The 24,727-nt window shown below is 36.6% G+C and overlaps 4 protein-coding genes across 6 annotated transcripts in view; 2 read left to right on the top strand and 2 right to left on the bottom strand.

Annotated features, from left to right (window-relative positions):
• Nucleotides 1-3,176, bottom strand: part of Pdp1 (PAR bZIP family member Pdp1) — a 147,412-nt gene extending 144,236 nt beyond the window's left edge. Inside the window, exon 1 of one of the 3 annotated variants that reach the window (XM_089695501.1) lies at nt 3,032-3,176. In XM_089695501.1, coding sequence (XP_089551627.1) covers nt 3,032-3,131 — 100 coding nt within the window. In that variant the 5' untranslated portion in view covers nt 3,132-3,176. The remainder of the gene's footprint in view (nt 1-3,031) is intronic. The other 2 variants (XM_089695510.1, XM_089695571.1) reach the window with 2 other exon arrangements.
• Nucleotides 3,177-3,240: 64 nt separating this feature from the next.
• Nucleotides 3,241-17,461, bottom strand: LOC149491564 (uncharacterized). The gene is made up of 5 exons (XM_089700124.1): nt 17,257-17,461; nt 16,462-17,175; nt 15,680-16,286; nt 9,903-10,125; nt 3,241-3,390 (listed from the first exon to the last, which is right to left on the bottom strand). The coding sequence occupies exons 1-5, from the start codon at nt 17,459-17,461 to the stop codon at nt 3,241-3,243; spliced, it is 1,899 nt and encodes a 632-aa protein (XP_089556250.1).
• A 1,192-nt stretch (nt 17,462-18,653) lies between these two features.
• On the top strand, nt 18,654-19,351 carry LOC149491563 (OCIA domain-containing protein 1-like). The gene is made up of 3 exons (XM_089695193.1): nt 18,654-18,761; nt 18,851-18,977; nt 19,146-19,351. Exons 1-3 carry the CDS (start codon nt 18,654-18,656, stop codon nt 19,349-19,351), a joined length of 441 nt encoding a protein of 146 aa, XP_089551319.1.
• A 230-nt stretch (nt 19,352-19,581) lies between these two features.
• LOC149491562 (OCIA domain-containing protein 1-like) lies at nt 19,582-22,347 on the top strand. Its single transcript, XM_089695182.1, has 6 exons — nt 19,582-19,805; nt 19,878-20,004; nt 20,133-20,307; nt 20,610-20,758; nt 21,401-21,509; nt 22,134-22,347. Exons 1-6 carry the CDS (start codon nt 19,731-19,733, stop codon nt 22,219-22,221), a joined length of 723 nt encoding a protein of 240 aa, XP_089551308.1. The 5' UTR covers nt 19,582-19,730; the 3' UTR covers nt 22,222-22,347.
• The last annotated feature ends 2,380 nt before the right edge of the window (nt 22,348-24,727 follow it).

Raw genomic sequence — 24,727 nt, 5'->3', positions numbered from 1 at the left:
TATTTATAAGTTAAAGGTAATGTCGAGTGTTTTTAATGGTTGCACCGTTAATCACTGATAATCACATGGAAACGTGCTATAAAATCTTAGAAGTAACATAACATCTTTAAAAGTAATATAAAATGTTTTTAATGGAAGATTAAATCATTGAAGTGAAAATACTTAAGCGCATTGTGAGTAAAATTTCAAGGTCGCGTCATGGCAATATCGTCACGTCATGGAATAACGCGACGATCTTTGGTATCTTTGAATCTTGCCAAAGTTTCACTTCTGACACGTGCGCTTATCACACATGCTTTTTTTCTTTTTATCAAAACTGATCCTGATAAAACATTAATTAAAGAACACTACAGTAGGTAGTGTCTCGCCTTCACTCACAATATTATAAATTAGGTATCACTATCCAGACACAATGCGTAACAAGAAATATAATAAAATGTGTGAAAGGGTTGGTTTAAAAAAGTTCGACAGAGTCCAGTAACTTTGAGGAAATTGTTATAAAACCGATGACCTTGACCCACACAATAATTTTAACCTTACTGAGCGTTAAAGGTTGACTTACAAAATTTATCTATAATGCGAACATTGATATATGAAAAAATATTAAATATATTACTTTTGCTATTTTTAGTAGTAAAAGTTATTGTAAAGCATCTAACGAGAAAATAATATCGGTATTTGAATGGAAAAATCAAGTCCGAGTGTAGGTACTTACTGCTTATTCCTTTAGTACGAACGCAGAAATTGTTCACGATTTCTGTTATTTTTTACCTCCTTAACGACTTTCCCTTATAAATATTTGATGCAATTTTATTCTTGGCAAGTACTTCAAGTTATGGGATGTATAAAGAATTACAAATAGTGTCGACACAGAAAGCTTTTATAAAAGCGATACCGGATTGCGTGTCATACGTCCGATTAAAAAAAGCGACTCTCATATTTTTTCTTTTAGGTTTTTTCGACGTGCAATTCTTGTTATTGACTGCGAAACGGACGTGGGCGAGCTTTTGAAAATTAGAGTAGCGCTAGAAATTGAATATTTTGCCGGAGGTCTTTAAAAGAGAGCCAATTTGTCCGTTCAGGCCCGTTGCATTCACGCTAATTACTACCTACCTACTTACTCACTCGGAGGATTTATCATATCAAACTTATGACATTTCATTTACGGATATAGTACCTATACAAATAACAAGAGATATTTTTCACCTATTCTTGCTTTCGTGTTGTTTTCATTTGATAGATTTTATAATTTCACTAGATTTCCTCTGGTGACTCTGCCCGTGTAGTCAAAAGAAATTTGCATGAGAATAAGACGATGCATCGCGGAAAAATTGACAATCTCTAGCCTCCTAATTATCTACCAATACATCATCAATCATACCTAAAGAATCGCTCCGCTGTGACGTGAAATATATGTATGTGCATCATAGGTACTTCAGCGAGAAAATATATTATGAATGCGTAGAATGTCGCGCTGGCCGGCCACAAAACTTAACAAGCGTTTTATTGTTATTACAAAATAAGTCAATCATAAAGTATCCAAGGAGATGTCTGCTCGTAAACCGAGAGATAAGCTGATAATGAGCCTGAGCGCGCAGGCCGACAGCCGACAGGCCGCGTTCCTGCCGAAATATCTTCGTTCTAAATTTATAATAACCGCGCTCTACTAATATATCATTCATTTTCTTATTGTTCTCTTAACAATTCGTTACAATCTATATAACTACTATATAATATTTTTACACTTCCACAAGCAGTTATATTAGATAATGATTAAACTCTAGATCGACTTTTGTAAGTCGTTAATAAACAAAAATCTGATAATTAGTTAATCGTTTATTCAATGTAACAAGTTAATAATTGTCTTTATTACATAGTTTGACATAATCATATTAAACTTATAGTTAGTGGATATTTTATAAAATGGTGACGAAAACACGTAAACATTATAAAGTTTACTTTAGCATTTCTGTTAGCGTTGTGATTTCAACACGAATAACGCACATAGATATTTTTATATCGCAACGATAAGATAGTTATATTTATAAAAATATTTTCTTCGTTCAGTAAATCTATCAGATTTAACGCCGTTTGGTTTAAGGGTTTTATCGCGGCGATTTAATTACTGATATCGGAATTATAAATACAGGAATCACATGACGGGAGAAGTGTGTGACTGTAGAGTATAGCATGTAGCGTGTAGCGTGGAGCGTGTAGCGTGGAGCGTGCAGCGTGGAGTGCGGATGCGGCCGCGAGCATGTGATATTACCTACCTATTTCTTAGAGTATTCTGAGACTCCACGGAGCGCTCCAGTCACATGACTAACGCCTTGGCAGAATACGTTCTGTACTACATCTACGTGTTCCACTGCGACGCGATAATAACAAACACTAATCTATATTTAATTCGGGAACAACTAGTTTTTAACGGAAATCGAATTTTACGTACTTTAAAAGTGTTGTCGAGGAATATTACGTCGACTTCGATCTTGACGAAGTTTTTTATATTAGAGTCCGACAAAAAGTTCGACAATATAATATGTAGGTATAATGCGTAGTTATTCTTAAATACGGAAGATTCGGCGCTAGCAAAAAATGTTTGGATAAGTTCTAATCTGAGTCTTAAGGTCACGGGGTATCGATCGGCGACAGCTGAGCACCGGTACCACGGCGCCGACTCCAGCCGGCGCTGCACCACTCCGCCACCACGCAGCTCGGCGCCGCACCACGCAGCACCTGGCAGCACCACCGGCCCTGCGCTGATCCAGCCAGATAACTCTTCGCTTCGTCCGCATTACGGCGGAGCTACTACGTATACTTAGGTGTTTAAAATTCGGTGTGGGAGTAGGGACGGGTCGATCGAAGTCGAAGCAAATCCAATGCGGCAAAACGAGTGCGCGTCGTGAGGGCTCATAGTCTCCGCGCGGAAGACGCGGCGACCCAGTGGCCGGCGGCCGCGGCGGCCGCGGCGGCTCCGGGATCAATGCCGGGCCGAGTCATCCGCAAACTTCGTAAACTTCGGGGTACTCACCGTTTCCGTTTATTAGAGGGTAGTCGTCGTCGTGGCGGCCGATGTACGTCTTGAGCGGGGTGTCCGTTAGGGAGGGCGACGACCGGTCCCTGTCACTCATACTAGTCACTTAACTACGACTCGATCAACGACAACACGCACGGGGAGCGCCGGCCCCGTACAGTCCACGAGCGACCTACGGCCCGCGGCACGCGCGGCGAATAAATACTCTATACAGCTCCGCACTCGGCCGTGCCGTACCGCGCACGCCCTCCCTCCGCCGGCCTCCGACCTCCGTCCTCAGCCCGCGTGCCGCTTTGCGACCGCCGCCCTCTAGCGGCCCAACGACGAACGTGAGCTTCCACTCTAGATAGCGCTGACTTCAATTATACACCAATAAAAAAATCTCCATTGATATTTTGTTTACATCTGTATTAATGATACAGTTATAACATTTTTGGATAAAAATGAAATATGGCACAGTTAACGTTGTGTCTAGTAAATTTTTGTATAACATTTTAGATAATATTATGCTTCATTAGTACGCACACCACTGACTCGTCCACGTGATCTCAGCGCTGCGCTCTACAATGCGCAATGTAGAGTTCGCTATTTCCTTGAGAAGGATCAAAATTACTATTTATAGTGACAAATATTAAGTAGGTATTATTAAGGAAATACTCCATGTAAAAGTTTGTCTGTTACACGATATTAATATCGCGAATACTACATATTGCTTGTTACATATAGAACTTCTATTATTTATTCTATTAGTTCTAATAATAATATAATATTTAGAGAGATTCCGTAAGTTTCAGACCCCCACAACCGGAGTCATTATTGTATAGGTATATTAAGAAGAGCTGGCACGTCAACACATTTACACATTGCACATGTTAGGCCGGGAGATACTGACACAAAATTTCGGGTCATTTGTAACAGGATGGCGGTCTAGAGGGGTTGCTAAGTACGCAATGACAAAAAGAAAAATGATGGTCAGAACGCTGGTACCGGCGGACTAGTCGCGTGGGCGTTAGTCACACTCGTCGGATAAATAGCGAAAGTCCAACGATTTGTAACACAAAAATTTTAGAATTTACCGATAGCCCATAAAAAAGATGTAGGCGGTAGTGTCATGCCATACTTTGACGATGTGACTTACAGTCCGCCATACCGACGTGAATGCGTTGATTTAAAAAAAACAATTCAACCATTTGTACCGGGCTAACTTTTGCACAGGTAACCATCGTCGTGCAGCCATTTACTAAAATCGCCATGCCATACTTTTCGGACGATTCCAAATGGTCGCCATACCGCGGAAAATCTGCAAATTTTTGAATTTTTTTTTCTCGCCAAACGATTTGTACCACCCTACATTTTTTTTTCAACAACTCCTGAATGATTATAAATAGAAGTGTGATAATGCCATACCTGTGGGAGGTGACGAATGTGTATAAGATTTTTTTCTTATTGTAAGATTTTATTCGTAGTTTGAACGATTTGTAGCAGTATGGCACTAATGTTTCCCTCTATTAAAAGTATGGCAAATATAATAATGGTCACGTTGCATCATATACTTTCCAAAAATGCCGTACTGGTACAAATCGCCAATTCTTTTCATTTTTTTTACGTCTTGGCTTAAGTCTTACAATCATCCGCCCCATGTTTGCATTCTGCGATATTTTTTTCTAGGTAGAATTGTATACAAACAAACAGAATATAATGATCCCATACTGTAAAAAATTATTTTACGTATTGTACAGTCGTATTTTTGAAACGTGACGAATAAATTAATTTTTCAAGTATGGCAGCACTTTTTACTAGAAGTATGGCAAATATAATAATGGTAACATTTTATCAAATACTCTCCAAAAATCCAAATGCAATACTGGTACAATTGTTTGGCGAAAAAAAATATTTTTTTTGCAGATTTTCGGCGGTATGGTGGCCATTTGGAATCGTCCGAAAAGTATGACATGGCGATTTTCGTAAATGTCTGCACGATGATTATTACCTGTGCAAAAGTTAGCCTGGTACAAATGGTTGAATTGTTTTTTTTTTTTAAATCAACGCATCGCGTCGGTATGGGGGGCTGTAAGTTACACCGGAAAAGTATGGCATGACACTACCGCCTACATCTTTTTTATGGGCTATCGGTAAATTCTAAAATTTTTGTGTTACAAATCGTTTGACTTTCGCTATTTATCCGACGAGTTCGACTAACGCCCACGCGACTAGTCCGCCGGTACCAGCATTCTGACCATCATTTTTCTTTTTGTCATTGCGTAATAAGACCTCTGTAGAACCGCCATTCTGTTACAAATGACCCGAATTTTTGTGTCAGTATCTCCCGGCCTATGTATGTGTCATATTTTGCAATTGTTTATAAATACAGGGTGATGTAATTGGTGTAGTACGAATATCTAAAAATCTATGAAGAATTTTGTGATACAGTAAATGGAAGAATTATAGACTATTTTACAGTATTTAATAAAATCATTTAATTTTTTGTTCATTTTCATTAGAAATGTCAATTATTCTCACCAAGGTGGAAATTTGGATGATATAAGGATCTTGTTAGAAAAATATAAATTTTGACTAAAATCGGCATTTTTTTTTTCAAAAGTCAAATTACTAATTAATAATCAGAGTTATCACCATTTACATTAATTTACAAACGATATCGGTTGTTCTTACTTAAAATTGAATATCAATGTCTTATTGCGGTATGTGTTCTTTGGAAATGTTCGTAAAGTTGTTGTTCCGTAATTAAATTTTGCGGAAAATCTTTTAGAGCGCTTAGTTGTGACATATCCTAAGCATATTCAATAGAATTAAAAGACGAGCGAATATGCAAGCCAATCTAAAACTTGAATATTTTGGTCTCGAAGAGCGGCCGTTCCCTGTCATGTCGTATGCGAAGGGACATTATCATTCATGAGTAAGAATTTCTGGTCCATTTTTACTTTGTATGAGACAATACTTTTTAATTTACTACTACTTTTTAATTTACTACTTTAATTTACTACCTCCTCGTGTTTTTATACTACCTTTGTAACCAACAAACGCGCTGGGTTCATGCGCCAAAGTAGACTCCTGATCCGGACCCACATTATGATATTCCCGTGATGATATAGATGTACCTCCTGAGGATGCCACAGATGGCTAACTATCCCAAGCGTTTCTCCGGCTCGTGTTCTTCGTGGATCCGGATAAAAACCTAACCGGAATCATTGGTAAATAACAGCAAAGGCGTCAACTTGCACCACATTATATTTTACATAAACACAGTACATAAGCTAAGATAGTAAAATCAGTGGTTGGGGTGCCTATTCGCCTAAAAATAGAACTCCATCCTATTGAAACTGTCCTGGCTTGTCAACTAGGTAACTATTTTTCTAGCTTAGAAACGAATCTAGTTTTGTCTACACGAAGCCAGAAGCTTGCTAGCTGACTGACACTAGCTTGCTATCATAGCATAAAAAAGTAGCTTTTTGAATCTCGGGCATAAGGGAAAAGCATTCCTAAGCATAGATAATATTTTCTCAAAACAAATATTTTTTGGTGCACTAGTTGAGCGTCTTTGAATTTAAAGCGACAGTTACGTGTGATTGACGTGCGGTGCTTGTCCTTATTAATCTATTTGGAGATTAGAATAAAATGTCTTCAGAAGGAATTGGTTCCGGCAAAACTTTAACAGGACAATCTCGTGAAATAGTGTACAATGTTTTTAACTATTTCATGCATCATAATAAAAAAAGTGATGGTGGATATCCTCTAATGAAGGATTTGTATGGTTTGACATCAGAGGCGACTGGTGTTTCTCAGAGAAGTGTTCAACGAATTGTTTGTGAAGTACGCAATCAGGTAACAGCGGCTGTTAAAGCTGATGCAATATCACAACCATCTACCTCAAAAGAAGGAGAGCCACCAACTTCCAAAATTTTTGTGCATCAAGTTACTTTCAAAACACCGGGTAAAAAGCGACCAAGATTAGCAAAAAAATCGACAGTAGATAGTTTTGACCAAGAAGTGATAAGGCGAACTATCTACAACTTCCATCTGGTTCAGCATAAATTTCCAACATTAAAAAAAATATTTGAAGTGTTGAAAGGCAGTATTAACTTTGCGGGTGGCATTTCTTCACTAAGGAAGATCGTTCGGAGGCTGGGATTTAGATGGAGAAAGACGCAAAACAATAAAAAATTACTTATTGAGAAACCTATTGTCAGATTAAAAAGATCATTTTATCTTTTGAAACTACAAGAATACAGATCACAAGGCCGACCGATAATATATACGGATGAATCTTATATACACAGTTCGCATACAATGTCACGATCATGGTCCGACGAAACAACCGAAGGTTGTAAAGTACCTATTTCCAAGGGCGACATGCTAGTAATAGTCCATGCCTGCTCAGAACAAGGTTTCATTCCAGAAGCTTTGCTTATTTATCCAGCAAAAAAGCACACGGGAGACTATCATAGTAATATGAATGCTCGTAATTATCAAAAATGGATCACAGAAAAACTTCTTCCAAATTTACCACCTCAGTCAGTTTTAGTACTCGATAATGCATCATACCACAACGTCGTATCGGATCCAGTGCCCACATCGAATTCAAGAAAAAGTGACATGTTAGCTTGGTTGGACAAACATAATATACCATATCCAGAAAGAAACACAATACCTATTCTTTATGACATTATTAAAAAAAATAAGCCAAACTATACACAATTTTTACTTGATGCAATCCTCAAAGATCATGGACATAGTGTATTGCGCCTTCCACCATACCATCCAGAACTCAACCCAATAGAGTTACTATGGGGCATAATTAAAGGGAAAGTAGCATCACAAAATGTGAACTTTAACTTGAAAACTGTGGAAGAATTATTTAGAAAGGAAGCAAATGCTATTAGTCCCGATATGTTTAGTGACGTTTGGAGAAAGACGCGAGAACATGAGGAAACATATATTCAATTAGAACCAAAAGTAGATAATTACACTGACTCATTTATAATAACATTAAGAAATTCCGACGACGAAACATCGAGTTCTTCGAGCGATGAAAGTTTCAGTGAAGTAGAAGATTACGATTATGATTAAATAGATTCTTCTTCTTCTCTATAGATACTGCTTTCTGAATTGGTGGTAAATGTTAAAACTGTTAAACTGTTATGACGATTCAAAAGTGCTTCTAGAAGAAGTCCAATTGTATAAGTGTTTGAGTTTGAGAAAACCAATAGAGTGAAAATTATACAATAAACATGTAACACATATTTGTTAGCGCGTATTGGTAGGTATTACGTACTTACTATAAATATAATATTTCTTAGATATCTTTACTCGACCAAAGTGAGGACAAGACTGCTCCGCAACTGCAGAAGACGTCCGTTATTTAAATCATTATCAAAAAATGTTGTGTGGTTTTATGAAACCACGGTAAAAGTGAAACTGTTCGAACGGTTCCGAACACTGCTTTGTGTAGCGCATGTCGCGTGACGGTCGGCTGCCGAGTAGGTATACCTAATCGGCAGCCGCGATACACGCGACATGCGCTACACAGACCAAAAAGTTTGAGACGATGTAATAAAAGTTTCACTTTAAAAAACAACCATCCGTGTGTTGGGAGTGAGCGCACGTGTTATTTGTATTGTTTTTATAACCTGAAATATAATTATTATTTGATAATTGAATGATTATTAATTTTTATCCAATTGATTATTATTAGAGTAAATAATTAAGTTCATCAATTGATTTACTTTTAAATTATAATTTTACAGGTAAATTATGAGAGCTTTCATAATTATATTTGCATATATTTATCTACAACGCACCCATTTTACAATTCAAGTCTAAAATGAAACTAGAGTCGCATTTATTTTTGAACATACTGTAAGTGAAAGTACTGTGAACATGCCAGCTTTCCTTAATTGAGGTATATCTAAGTAAAGTACCTACTTACGCATCTTATTGTGATTACTATAATTCTATGAATAAGATAAGAAAATAGATAAAATTTTCAACATCTTAGAAATATTTTGTTGATAAAAGATAGCTGTCGTAATGAAACCAATTCAAACGTGAACTTTTTTAAGCTATTGCTGTATTGCATAGCTTCTATCGCAGACCTTGAGCGCGGCAACGTCTTATAATTCGATAGAGCCGGCTGCTCGCACGAAAAAACATGACTCATGCGGCGTTACCTCGCTCTGAGGCGTTCCATGTAAGGTGATTATCACACTGCCACGCACCACGCAGCTTTATGAACATAATATCTTAATATACAATAGGTATAAATCTCGTGTCACAATGTTTGTCCTCAATGGACTCCTAACCACTTAACCAATTATAATAAAATTCGCACACCATGTGCAGTTCGATCCAACTTGAGAGATAGGATAGTTTAAACATGTAGGTACCACGGGCGAAGCCGGGGCGGACCACTAGTAGTATATTAAATAAAGGGTAGTATTTAAACGAGTGACTGTAAATTAAAGTTTTAGTTAACAAAAATAATTAATTGGGGTAACAGAATATATAATAATAACTGTGAATTATTATTGTAATAACATAGCCCAGAGGTACCTAGTTTCAATGGTACCTACCAGCTGAAGACCCAGAATACCACCCAGGCTTCTTTTTATCCCGGAAATCCCACAGGAACGGGAACTATGCGGGATTTTCTTTGAAAACGCGGGTGAAGTGCCGAGCGGAACAAAATTTTCTTAAACATAATTAATTAAATATTCAATTAAAAAAAATCAGTGTAGGTATAGGTATACCGTAGAGGAACAAAAATAAATAATATAGAAGTATAATATTGTAAATAGTGTATTAAAGCTAAAAAATGAATAAGAATAGAAATATTGGTCATTCGTATCGCCCTGTTGGTGAGGACAAATGTGTTCCAGGAGCGTTGCAGCCCCTGCTCGATGGCGAAGGGCGGGAAGGTGGGCAGGGGGTGTGCGGTGGGTGCGGGGGGCGGCGGTGCCTCCTTGCGCTGGCGCCGCGCCAATGCTGCGTCCAGCTGCCGCGCCGCCGCGCTGCTCGTGCCCGCTGTAGTTTCAGGCGCTGCAAAAGTGGGTCCTTGCTGTAGAGTGTAGATACTGTGTAACGCACAGTAACGAGACCGAAGCGAAATAGAATTACATATACTAATAAAGTAGATAAATACAGAATGTTTCGCTCGAGTAAATAGTCATAATTATATTGCACGTTACCTTTGAGGAAAATCTTACCTAACCATTAACTAACGATGCGATTGATCTGTATGATTACATTATTAGTTATTACATACCTATTATTATTTAATTATTTATTAGTTGAGCATTTAGGATTATTGCAACATTGATTATTTAAATCGTGCCGGTAGGAGAAATCCTTAAAACTCAACTAAAAGCAGTAGTTTTAGAAGTTGAATTATGACCAAATCATTATTGAAGTCAAAACTTCTATAGTCGCGTTCAGAGTAAAATTTTAAGGTCGCGTCCTGGCAATACCATCACGTATTGTCGGCGACGATTTTGGGATCTTTGAATTTTGCCAAAGAAGTTTCACTTCTGACACGTGTGCTTGGATTTTGATGCGGTGTTTTTAATAGGTAAAACCGATGTAATTTTCTATGATGATTTGGATGCCGTGTTTTTAATAGGTAAAACCGATGTAATTTTCTAAAAACATTTATTCTTTCAATCCTACATTGTTAAAATTACCTTCAATAGTAACTAGTTACAGTCCTCCAAAATAATAATGCGCATGCAGATCTTCGATAATGGAGAATGTTCACTAATTTTGATTATTAGCACTCCATATTCTCTGTCAAAAATAAAAAATACTAGTGAAAAAATTACTTCGATACGTCAATTAGTTTCCGATTTAGAAGTAAAACAAGTTGTAAACGCCCGGTGATGGTGTGACGTCACACCACAACACGCTCAATCTGGCTCACTCAGTCCGCTAGCGATCGCGCGTGCCGTCGAAATTATAATTAAATACTTTTAAAAATGTCCAATCCAAATACCAGAAAATCATGTGTTGTTCCTAGATGTAAAAATACAACTACCAATTCGCCGGATAAGTTTTTTATACCTAGTTGCAAAGGACGTAAACAAAAATTTTAAACAATATTTAATAATTTATAATTTCAGAATTTTCCGTGTTCTTACATAGTACCACATATTATAATATTTTGAGAAGATTGCAGCTGTTTTGCGTTATCCTTTGTTTTCTATACAAGTTTTAATCTATACTAGACTGTGCTTCTGCTCTGCTCGTATGGGCTAAGTATAGGTAGGTAGATGGCTAGTAAGATTTTTTTCTTGTTTTAAGTTGAGAATGATATGGAGAACTATACTAAAATATAAGTTGGTCGGGTCGGGGGAAGAATTAAACAAAAACAGGGTATAGTTCCACACAAATTCAAATGTCAAGAGGAAAATGAAGATAAACCTCAGAGATCAGCAGTGAAAAAACGCAATCGTATAGAATATTTTGAGAAACTATTAAATAAAGATGAAACTTTGGCATGACTGTTATTTTATTAAACGAATAATAATTACTATTATTGGACTATTAACGAAATTTGCGGACGAAAACCCATCAAAATACTGCGCAAGCTACTATTACAGCGCTGCCGACTTGATACTAAGCGTTGTGACGTGACGTCACAAGCGGTCACGTGACTATTAGCGAGACTCGATATTTTTCGAAACTTTGAATGCGTATAAAATCAAAACTACTTGGTATTTTTGACTACGACAAAAACTAGTGTATTTGTATACATACAGGCTTTACTGAAACACAATTTCAAGGGATTTGGCATACCTAGTAACATTCTTCATTGTCGTATTTCCAGGAACACCCGAATCATTGAATCGTAAGAGCCCTAAATAATGCACTTGCATTTTGCACCTTGTTCGAAAGAAGTATGAGTCAATTCACAGTCATACGCAATCGAAAACAATTCGGGCGGTAGGCGGCGGTAGCCTGTCAGTCAAAAATCCGTCAGTCGTCTTTATATATTGGTGGTGACTGAACGTGCAGTTCTCTATGTATGGAATTATATAGAGCTGCTGTTACATTACCCTTCCTGGTTTTGTTTTGAAATTTGAATATTCTTAATTTTGCATAATGAAAGTTCTCATGAATCTACGATGTCAGAAATAGAGATTCTCCCTGATTCTGATGTTTTTTTTGTAATAATTATTGTCGGGGCTTGTTATATGCGGGTGTAATGAAAGACGAATAACTATGCAAAGGTTATATTTCAATAACTACATAAATATATTCGTATGTAATTAATATTCAACCTATGCGTCCCACCCGCCGCGTCCCGACAATTATGCATAGCGCACAAACTGTTTATATACCTACGAGTTACCGTGTGAGCTTTTTTTGAACACTTGCAATTCGATAACTCGTAAATTGGCTTGTCGTCGCTACATCATAATATCATTGTGGAATGATCAGGTAGGTACTGTAAATACTTTTGAACGGAAATTGTCATGATCAGATTTCTACAATAATTTAAATGTAAACTTGTGTTTGATAACCATTTTTAACCTTCTTTTCTTCCATCATTACACCAGCTTCAGTAAGACATATTAAAAGTACTTCCATAAAAGTACGTATAAAATTTTATTTAACAAAGATATATTCTCAATCGTGTGGTTATTCTCGCTATTTACTTTCATGGAATTATCGAAACAAATTTCGTTACTTTTTAATTAATATTTATCCTTTTTAGCACATAACACATATTTCTACTAAATTATGCATGAAGAAAATGCATTTAACCACTCTATATACAGCTCAGCTGTTGTCGAACAGTGACGAAGACTTCTATGCGCATTATCAATTGCACGCCTCATAAGCGAAGCGTTGAGGTGGGTACTACTGTCACTTCGCGCAAAACATCTGATTTTTCAAACTTAAAATGTCTTTATGTATCATACATTGCACTTGTAAGATAATACATACACACACATATTAAGAAAAAACACTATTTTTAACGTTCATGATATTTTTGATGTCATTTTTGTTATTTAAACTAGTTAAAAAACAGTTTAAAAAAGTTCTGTCTTGGACGTCCGTGTGTCTGTATGTGCGGATCCTTTTTCTTGTTAACACGATAGCGACCGAAATACTTTACTAATCGAGTCTTTTTTTTTCTCTTACGCTTGAGTATGCTCAGGAATAGAACCCTTTCATTTTTCAGGGTCTGATTCGATGTGGTTTAATTGTTATTAAATAAACAAAAATAATAATTAATAAATATTTATTAAAAAAAAATTATGAGGCGTGCACTTTCGGATTTTCCAAATTATTTTGGAGTACTGTACTAGTAGGTATATACCATGTCAATATTTAAGGTTAAATATTTGATTCGATGTCCCCGAATTTCATTATTTTGTGCTGTTTAATCGATAGCTGGTAGTGGATTTTCTTAACAAACTGCTTTTCTTTTCCAACAAAAATGCGTAGTTTTTGTGAAAATCGAAAATGAAAATTATTTTTTTTAAGGTTATTTTTGTACTAAAAACGACACTTTTATACCATTGTCGTATTAAAACTTCTAGTAATCTCGCACACAGGCAATATTTTTAAATATAATGCCGTATTATTAATTTATTTATAACAATTTCTTAAATTATATTACCTGGAAAATGTAAGTTTGTATTTACCACGTATTTACGACATGCCATTATACCTAGATAATAAATATAATTCGAAAGTGATTTTTAAAATGAATTTGTCAAAAATAATTTTAAGGACAGCGCTAGTCGTCCGCTAAACGGATGAATAAAATAAATTAGTTGTCCGATTACCGGATGAATAAAATAATAATTCTTTAGAGAACTGCCGCACGTATTATAGGTTTTTTGTGGGGGGAGGAGAGGGGGGAGGAGGGCACACGTAGGTATTTGATTTTTTTTGCGCGTCGACGGAGCCCCGCTTCGCGGGGCTCCTGTTTCTGTGTAGTTTTTTTTTTAAGAAACCTAACCTAACCTAACCTAACGGCTAACCTAACCTAAACTTGATTTTTTTTTGCGCGTCGACGGAGCCCCGCTTCGCGGGGCTCCTGTTTCTGTGTTGTTTTTTTTTTAAGAAACCTAACCTAACCTAACCTAACGGCTAACCTAACCTAAACTTGATTTTTTTTGCGCGTCGATGGAGCCCCGCTTCGCGGGGCTCCTATTTCTGTGTAGTTTTTTTTTTAAGAAACCTAACCTAACCTAACCTAAACCTAACCTAACGAATTGAGGGCGAATATCTCGGCCATTTTTGATTTTAGAGAAAAGTTGTTCCTATAAAACATGCTTATATTAGCGTAATCTTTACGATAAAACAATAATAAATAGGTGTTATAATGACACCAACTCCATCAAAAAAGTCCTGAGCCCCCTTTGCTTTAGTCCAACCCAACTAGCTTTAGTGTTAAAAGGTTATCTAGTAATCCGAATAATCGGACGATTAAATTATTTTATTCATCCGGTAATCGGACGACTAATTTATTTTATTCATCCGTTTAGCGGACGACTAGACACTTCGTAATTTTAATTTAGATAGCATTTGATAATAACAAAAATTTTACGATACATAAATAAAATACAAACAGGTTGTTTAAACCTACGTAGTTTTTTTTTGTTTGAGTGGGAATCGCCCTAAAGTCGCTTCTGGCACTCGCCGGCCGCTGCCGCGGCACGCTCGCTTCGCTCGCTCGACTCGTGCGGCAGTTCAACAGTTAACCTAACACGCTCGTTGCTTCGTTCCTCGCTACCTATTTGAATACTAAAAGTAAAAGTTAATCGATTTTTAAAACTGAAGCAAGTGAGCTATAAAAAAAACATTAAAAATTAAAATGTATCATTTATACTCTATGATAAGCTAGTATATTTGTATTGCTAATCTGTGATCTGCGTCATATTAACTAATCTGTGTTATCTGTGGCTTGTTGTGAATACAAAATATGGAACGATTTTTGGCTATACTAAATTGTTAAAATACTATTTTGACAAAATAAATTGTAATATGTAAATAAAGTAATAGGTACGTAAATATATTTAAAAATAATGCGTGTGAGTGTGATAATTAGACATTTTGATACTATAATGGCTTAAGATTTTACTTTAAGTTGCGTTTTTAGTACAAAAATAACCTTAAAAAATATCATTTTCAATTTCGATTTTCACAAAAACTACGCATTTTTGATGGAAAAGAAAAGCAGTTTGTTAAGAAAATCCACTACCAGCTATCGATTAAACAGCACAAAATAATGAAATTCGGGGACATCGAATGTAATATGCAGCCATATTTAATCTCTGTTAATAAAAAAATTCAACGATGTCAATAATAAATAAATATTATGTTTTCAATTATATGTAGGTATTAACAATTTAGTTACCTATAGGTAACTAAGTAGTAAATTTTTGCCTACATAAAATAATATTGTAATACTGTGATAATATTGTTACGTGAATTTTTTTTAATGTTGAGTACTTATTTTGTAACTAGTTACTTAACTACATAAAATAAACAAAACTTCTTATAAATATTTTTTTTATTGCACAAGATGATAAAAAATAGACATTGCAAATTGTTGTAATAAAAGGATATCACTGTAGATTAAATAATAGATCACAACTTCGTATTACTACGTACGCTAATCCTATTTTACGAGATAAGTCGGACGGTGTATCGGCAGCTCTATTCAGCAGCGAGACGTCGATATACTCGCACACCGTGTCATCCCAGTTGTCAGTCAAGTCGTGGATGCTCTTAGCGCTGGACAGCAGCTTGTGGCGCATGAGGCGCTTGGCCCGCGCCACGCGCTCGGGCGAGTCGTCCGAGAGCTCGCGCGCGCGCAGCCGCTGCACCAGCGACCCCGGCGGCTCCACCATCACGACGGTCTGCATGCGCTCCGTCACTTGCATTAATACTGGGGGCTTAGTCGTGACCGACCCGCTATTTAGACTCTCCTTTCTCTGAACCTTCTTGAGAATGGACAGTCTAGACTTTTCGGCTAAAGACAATTCTGAGCTATTCGATGACACAACCTTCGGTTTTAAAGTTGTCGTTGTAGTCGTTCGAGGGGGCATAGTGGTAGCTTTAGATGTAACTCTGGTTTCCGTGGTCGGCTTTGTCGTTGTTCCTTTTGTAGATGTGGTAGAAGATACCTCCGCTTCATATTTATTTACATCATCCGGGATGTTGGCTCGCCGGAACCACTCCTCTTCCAACGGAGTCGATTGCGTCGTAGAGTACCTCGCTGAGCACACATACAAGCACAACGTTAACATTTTCACTCACTTCAAACACGCAAATAAATAAACTCTTGGAATACGGATAACTATATATAATATATAACTTCAGTCACCAAAAACAAAACAGTAATCTTTAAGATATAGGTAATACGGGTGGGAAAATAAAAAATCACTAGAAACAAATAATATTAGTAGTTAAGCATAAAATACCTTTTGTGCGACGTAGAAGCAGTGGCAATTTGTTTTTAATGTTCAGAACCCGCTTCATGTCGTAATATTCGTCATAATCAGCATAGCTCTTATCAGGCCTTCTGCGGACCAGCTCGGTTGTGAAGTCGGGCTCGGGCTGGGTAACTCTAACGCGCTCAGGGTCCATCATGCGCCGCTGTCCGGTGATCTGCGCCACTTCCTCTTCGCCGCTATCGTCCGTCTCGAACACCTTCTCGGCGGTCATAATGCCGTCTTCGATGTCATCGATGCGCGGATAAGCTTTATCACGAGTTTTGCGTCTGTTTGGCCTCTTCTGTCCTCTGGCGTAAACGACATTTTTAGCATTTCTCTCGAAGTTTTTATTATCAATTATTCCGTCGTTACTAATATGGACTAAATTTTCACGCGATAGATTGTTCGAATCATCGTACCTTCTGCGTTCGCGCTCATTGAATGTTTCATCCTCAATGTCAACTTTTTTTCTTTTGAAATTATACCTATTTCTGGAATGTATGCGGTTGGACTTTACTTTCTGGCCCCTATCTCTCTCGTCTGTACTGGACAACTTATCTACCTCTTGACTATACTCATGATCTAAATCTATAGGTTTATTTCTTCTCTTTTTAGTTTTAAGCCATGCGTCATTTTCCTCTACTACTGTTTCTGGAGCTTTATAGTGTTTCGCTGCTGAAAATATTTTTGGCGGTTAGAAGTTCCAAAACTGTACATAAAACTATACTAATACACTTAAGTTCAATTTAGTACCATGAGGATCCTCTTCATATTTATAATCTGAAGCCACATGGGCATCTGGAGATCTCTCGGGATAATCCTCGCTTCGCACTGTGTCCCGGCTCTCATAATCCATGTGGTACTGAGGCATGCGCGCTCCTGCGTAGTCCCCGTAGCTGGTCGCCGTGGCCGACGTGGCCACCGTGCAGGCTATGGCCAGCACCAGCGCCCGCGCCATGTCCGCCAGCGACGACAGCGAAGCCGCAAATTAAATACGCTCTCTATGACGGCGAAACGCCGCTCGTGCTATGTAAAATATGTGACATAATTATTAAGTTTGTAACTAAAAATTTGACATTGAAGGCTAATTGGATTCATTTACGTTTTTATTGACACTTACTTTTCCTTTTAAATGTCAATTTGAATTCATACCAGATTGATTGATGCTTAGATTACAAGATTGATGTATTTCAAGATGTATTTACACCTTGATTTACACATTCATAAAATTTATTATTAAATCTAGAGTATTTATTCTATACTAGCTTTTGGGCTTTTGCTCGAGTTCTAATCGTAGATCTAAAAAAATCTTTTCAAGATTTTTTTAGATCTACGATTAAGAGAAAATCTCTAAAAAGATTAACAAAACAAAATAGTATAGTTACAAAATAAATATACTTGATGTTCAATTACCTAAATCTAAAGAGTCGGTTACATATTATTACAAACCATACCCGCATTTAGATCAAACGAATATAGAGCTAGAACTAGGGCAAGAAACCAAAAAAAGCAATTTAGCTGTTTAGGAGGAGTTAAGTGACAAACAAGCACGGAAGAATTGAATAAGATATAACTAATTCCGCCATCCCCTTTTTTCCATCGTTCGTCGAGGCGCACAGATTCTAGGCATCGCCACATGGTTGACGTTCCATGTACCCGGACAAAGCGGTTCGGATCGTCATTCTTTATTCGAAGTTCGAACCGCTAGGAACTGGAACATGCTTCCTGCATCTGTGTTCCCCGATGAGTACAATATGGAGGTCTTCAAGAGGAGAGTTAACAGGTACATTCTAGGGCAGCGCGCTCCATCTTAGGCCACATCTCAGCTTACCATCAGGCGAGATCGTGGCCAAGCGCTCCCCTATTGTACTGTAAAAAAAAAACATAGCATAGGTATAGCATCTATACCTTAGCTATACATTATACAATCCCGTTTTATAGCAAAATTATTACATATCTGTGTATAAAATTTTATTGAAAGTTGTTTTATATTCAGCCTGAAAACTATTTTTTTAATTTTAACATTACCTATTTGGATAATCTATGGATTTTGAATGTCACTAAAGCCTTCTAACAAAATGTTTTAATAATGTAAATATTTCTATGTACACAATTACCAAATTAAGATGAAATAGCACATAAGCTTCGTTATGAGTGGGGCCAATAAAAATGAAAAAAAGGAGGAGGACTGTAGCTGCTATGCGGAGTCTCGAAAAAAGAATACTTGTCCTCCTGTGCGCAATGTGACACATCCATTGGTAAATATGCGTATACCTACGAATATTTTTTTTATAGGTTTTTAGCTTCAGCAAACTTAATTTTAATAAAACATAAATAAATATTTCAGCGGTACTATGAGTTTTCACAAGACGAGATAAAAGCGCTGGAAGAATGTGACAAAGAGAGCTTTTATCAACGCTGCTTGCCGTTTAGCACGCTCTTTGCTACTCTCACGTACGCTGCTATCAAATATGGTAAATTTTTCATCACCATAATATATTTTTTAATTGGTAGGGACGCCACGAAAACTTCATAGAAGTAAGATATGTAAATATTTCACATGAAATCATTGAATTTTTATATTTTTTTTTTTTCGTTGACGTTCCTTCCAATACCTTACTTCTGTGAATGTTTTCTTTTAGGGTTCATGAGCCGCAATCCACACTTTGGCGCAGTGCCTAAGGTTGTCGTTGCTGCACTCGTGGGTCACTGTTATGGTCGCCTTTCTTACATTCCGGACTGTGAAGTCAAACTGAGAAAGTTGCCTGCGAATAGTCATCTCGGAAACGTTATGCGAAAATATTATTTGGAAAATAATCCTCCCCCAGATCCTAAAAAAAAGCGATGATGAGATACAATTCGATCTAAATAATTTTGATCTATTTAACATATTGAATTCTTTTTTTAGTATATTCTGGGTTATGAATACTTTTCATATTATATAGCTTTTGCAATTTATTTAAATTTTAAATTCCTTGTAGTTACCTATATGAAATTGAATGAAAATTATAGTATTCGTATAATCTGTAGTAAATAAAGTTTGACACAAAACAACGAGCAAAACTGTCACTGTCAAGTGTCACTGTGTCCAGTGTCAGGAATCAAAAGTCAAAACTAAAATTATTCAATCAAAGTCGACATCATTTTAACTGTCGAGGTTTAGATTTAATGGAAATTTGGTACATACTACCCATTCTTTATATTTGACTGTTCGTAAGTCTATTCTAATGAATGAGCCACGTTTATATGGCTACGATGGCGGTGGCCAGGCGCCACCAGCGCCGGCCGGGTCTTCAGCCGCGGTAAGGTTATGTTCCATAGATGTAATACATAATGAAATTTGCTAGCGATGGTATAATCATGTAGATTTTTAGGCGCCGTATAAATTTTCGCCTGATGAATTGCGAGTCCTGAAGGAGTGCAACAACGAAAGTTTCTTTCAACGGTCACTGCCATTAGGTACTTTACTCGGTTTGGGTGCTTTCTTCGGCGTTCAAAATGGTGAGTACTCTCCAAAATGTTCCTATAAGGAACCGTTTTTTTTTTTCTGATAGCCACTCTTATGAGATACTGACCAATACAATAATACTTTAGATTAGGTGTCGTTTTAAAAGTATTTTGGCTTATAGGTCACTTAAAGCCGAACCCGCGGTTTGGTGCATTCCCGAAAGTGACTCTGGCAGTGATTATGGGCTACTTTTTGGGCAAGTTGTCATATCAGCAAGCATGCGCTGAGAAACTCATGGCTCTTCCAGGCAGTTACATCGGTCAACTCCTCCGTGAAAGAAAAGAAGGCAAATTTGAGTAAGAGAAATGCAATGTATCTTTAAAGTTTAAACATAAATAAAGCTTTTTGCTGTTTTACTGTATTTAAATAAATTCTGCGATATGTTTTGCATCTCTAAACTGCTAGCTAAATGCTTTAGTGTACATTAAAAATGTGATGCAGCAAATGAAACTAACAATTGTGTTTACATATAGCGAATTCCTGTGTTCCCTTAATTTTCTTTAAAAACGCAATGCAAAATTATGAGCTTACCCTACCAGATTGATACTTTTTAGTCTGAAAATGAACATAATAACAAAATAGAAATGTATTTGTGTAGCGGCTTGTCGCGGCCGCAGGCGCCGCCGACGATGTTCGGCGCGTCGCCGGGGGACATCTACTCGGACGCAGGTCCCGGCAGCTCCCTGGACCTCGACACCGACCGCCCACTCTTCACCGAAGATGTCTTTATGCCCAACTCTGATCTCAGTATGTTTTGTTCATATTCTTACATAATATATTGTGTATAGGCTATGCTTTTGCTATGTTGTTGGTACATTAAAGTGCAGATAATGTATGGATTAGGTTTCAAATGTTTTATCAATACTGCACAAGGATGACTGTAACTGATTACTGAACATATCTTTTAACACAGGTTATTAAGTAATAATAAACTTATTTAAAAATAAGATTACAAACATTCTATCCAGTTTATTTATTTATACTATTTATTTCTTTCTTGTTTCTACCCAGTTTTTGTAGCATTGTCTTTGTTTTGTTATTTGAGGTACAGGTGCTCAGGATTTTTGTCGCTATTTACATTTAAATGTAGTTATAGTGTGTTCAATTGTGGTCATGACCAAAATACATTTTATATTTGATACAGATATTGTACTGTACTAAGTGGTGTTCAGATATTTATTCTAGTATTGTTTAAAAGAAGCTGTTAGTAAATAGTAAGGCTGTACCTTGTTGCAATTTGTGTTATGATAACATATTGTCCTGTCTAGAAGAAGAGTTTTGTGTCAAGGACTCCCAACAATCGTATAGAAACCTAAGTTACAGTAAATAAATAAAAATAAAGTTATTATCAGCAATAAAGGGCTATAACAATAAGACGTGGTGTGTCAGGTGTGGCGCAGACGGAGCCGCAGGAGGCGCCGCGCTCGGCGCTGTCGTACGACGAGCTGCGGCGCCGCAACCGCGGGCAGTACAGCGACGCGCGCCAGGAGCCCTACAAGTGAGTCACCGACTGTTATAGTTGTTATAATATGAAGCTATTAATAAGTTCTCTCATAATTTTAAGCTATTGCATAGCTTCTATCGCGGGCCTTGAGCGCGGGGACCGAATCCAGAAATTCCGCAACGAAAAAACCTCACGCTCCCCACTCCGACGGGCACAGAGGTGTGGCTTGAAGGCACAACATGCAATAGCTTTACCGCAGCAGTCCGCGAGTGCCTCACGTCTTTTTATTTATAATTCTTTATTATCCTGTCGTTTGATTCATAAACCTAATATATTAAAATCTCGTGTCGTGGTGTTTGAAGTTTAACTCTTCCGTAATGGCATGATCAATTCCCATGAAATTTTGTATGCTACATAATTATTGGGTACATAAAAATGGGATATCATCTCTTTTTTTATTCCACTAGTAATAAAGAGTAAGGCATATAAGCGATATATGGAGTTAATGAAACTAGTACTGACCAATGACCATAAATTATTTGATGTTCCATTTCTATATGATTTTTCTTTTCCTAATGGATAACTCCTTATCCAGCTCCTAAGTGAAATTTATTATAATAAGCTAGCTTATATATAGCTATGAGTTTTCGATATAATAACATAATACATAAATCGCAGGCTAGAGCCGAGCACGGCGCCGGTGGTGACGCGCGCTCCCCCCCCTCCCGCCGCGCCGACCAACAAATACGGGGACGCCATGGAGTGAAGTCACACCGCACACGCCCGCACACACGCCCTCTTAGATGCTTAAGAACAATACTACCCGCAATATTACATTTTGAGTTCGTTTTATTGTTGAAATAAAGTATTTTACTAGTTTGTAGTCATTTTATTTTTTGTTTGTTTTATTTTCGTTTTTCCTCGTCATTGATGTTTGGAATGACGCTTATAGTCTGTCCACTATAAGAATTGCTTTTTGACAGCTCGACGGGTGATACCAGAAGTGATGTTCAAAAGATTATCGATTGTGAGACCATTTCAATTATAATTTCAAAATATTATCATAAATCGAATCAGGTACGTAAATAATAATTACAACGTAAACGTACTAATAAGATATGTTATAATATGACCACATATCTATGCATTGTATGTTAAAACTAAACTAAACTAATATTTTATTATTTATTGGTTTCTATCTTACAATTTGGTTGTCTTTACGGTTAAATTATAAAACATAATAGATGAGTTTTTCTGTATCGGATATATTTTACAGAGTATTTCTATCGATTATTATAATCTATCGACCCATCATTGAATAATTCTGTGTAGACATCACTAAGTGGGCGGGACCTGTCCATGAAGTACGATAATTATTTGTATGACATTTTAACATAGACAATACAATTCTACATAGGCGTGAAGCTGTCAAAAAGCAAATAATATAATGGACAGAGTATAGCTTAAAGTAAGAGACTGCTCGTTGTTCACAAAAATAGACGTATTAGTCAGTTCAATAAAGAAACGAATCTTCAATGGCGGCCAAAGCTGACTTTGACAGATGGTAGGATCATCAAAAAAGAAAATAAAAATAACGTAAATTGATAATTATTTTATTAATTATTTCAAATTGTTTGTTGACAAACTTTTTTGTTATTGTATTTGTGTATTTATATGAATTATCCATATTTACGTATACAGAATGTAATAAAATCCCCATAATACTTGTAATAAGCCCATAAAACTGAACAACTTTTCCCAAAGAACATATTTTGTCAAATTCCAATAAAACATTATTTACTTTCGCAAATGCATAATTGTCATTGTAAATTTATGATAAAAACTATTATAGGGAAAATCAAATACATTTTAGTGATTTTATTTTTCCATTTTTTTTTGCATACCGTACGGCCGTGTGTGAGCGAGAGGGAATGATAAGCGCCGCCATTGAAGATTCGTTTCTTTAAAGAACTAACTAATAACAAAGTGCAACAATTCGTATAGGACTGAAAATTGAGACAAAAATTTCTGTATTCAAATCTTTGGTGTGCATAGTTTTTCTCCTAAACATTACCGTACTTGATAGTTTTTGGATCATAATAATTATGCATAAATCCTAAATTGTGTAACTTGACAGATATGACGACCGACTAGTGAATATTCAATGTTTACAAAAGCAGAAAACCTTTTCTTTATATGCTGCAATAGGGGAGTGCTTGGCCACGATCTCGCCTAATGGTAAGCTGAGGTGTGGCCTAAGATGGAGCGCGCTTCCCTAGACTGTACCTGTTCAAGTGTTCACTCTCCTGAGCTATTTTCTTACGATATTTCCCTTAGACCATTTTCTTATCGCTAGAACTACTAGAAGAAATTACAAGACTAAACGGTTTTGTAGTGAATTATTTATTTCTGAAATTCCCAACTAATATTATAAATGTAAAAGTAACTCTGTGTCTTATTTACGCAGTCACCACAGAACAAATTTAGAAGACATTTGGCACAGAGATACTTTGAGACACGAGAAAGGACATAGAATATAGATAGTTTTATCCCCAATATCCCACGGGAATGAGAACGGGTGTTCAGTTCATATGCGGGCGAAGGAGCACACCGAAAGCTAGTATAAAATACATTGATTTTCATTTCTCTGAACTATCCTGAAAATAAGCAAAAAAGGAAAGACATGCTCCATAATCAATTTAAGAATAATTTTTTATTAAAATATGTTGTTAGTAGTACTTAGTAGATGTGGTATAGGTAAGGTCGACATTTGTTCATCTGTTATGGAAACAGGTAAAATATAGTCAAGGTTATTTCTTATAAAAACTATTAAAAATAAGCATATTTTATAAAATCTAAATGTAATTTGCTTGTGAAAAAAATCGAACTCGATTGAATTGACAGCTAGGATACCTACTATCTTCTGCCTTGAGCACATTGTGAGGAGTATTTTCTTCTTAATAGTTACTTCTCAAGAACGGCTAAACAGATTTTAATGATATTTGATTTGTTAGATAGTCTCCATTTGGATTTGGATAATTACCTTAAAAAATGAAATAAAAATAACCAATGTCGATTATATAAAAAATTTGCAATGCACTTACAAGTCTACAACCTAGGCATATCGCATGTTATGTAGACAAAAGTTATTGCGTTGCAGAATAAAAGAAAGAACTCGCACTGCTGCTGATAATAATAATTAGAAATCAGCACTGGATTATTGTCTGAATTTATCTTAAACTTATTGCAGTTTGCCTTAATTGAACTACGTA

The sequence above is a fragment of the Colias philodice genome, chromosome 1 (genome assembly GCF_061535455.1).
Source record: "Colias philodice isolate Cphi_HAF_F1 chromosome 1, ilColPhil1 Martin Lab GWU primary, whole genome shotgun sequence".
Lineage (NCBI taxonomy): Eukaryota > Metazoa > Arthropoda > Insecta > Lepidoptera > Pieridae > Colias > Colias philodice.
The sequence above is the reverse complement of the archived record's forward strand: the minus strand, read 5'-3'. Positions and strand labels throughout refer to the sequence as shown.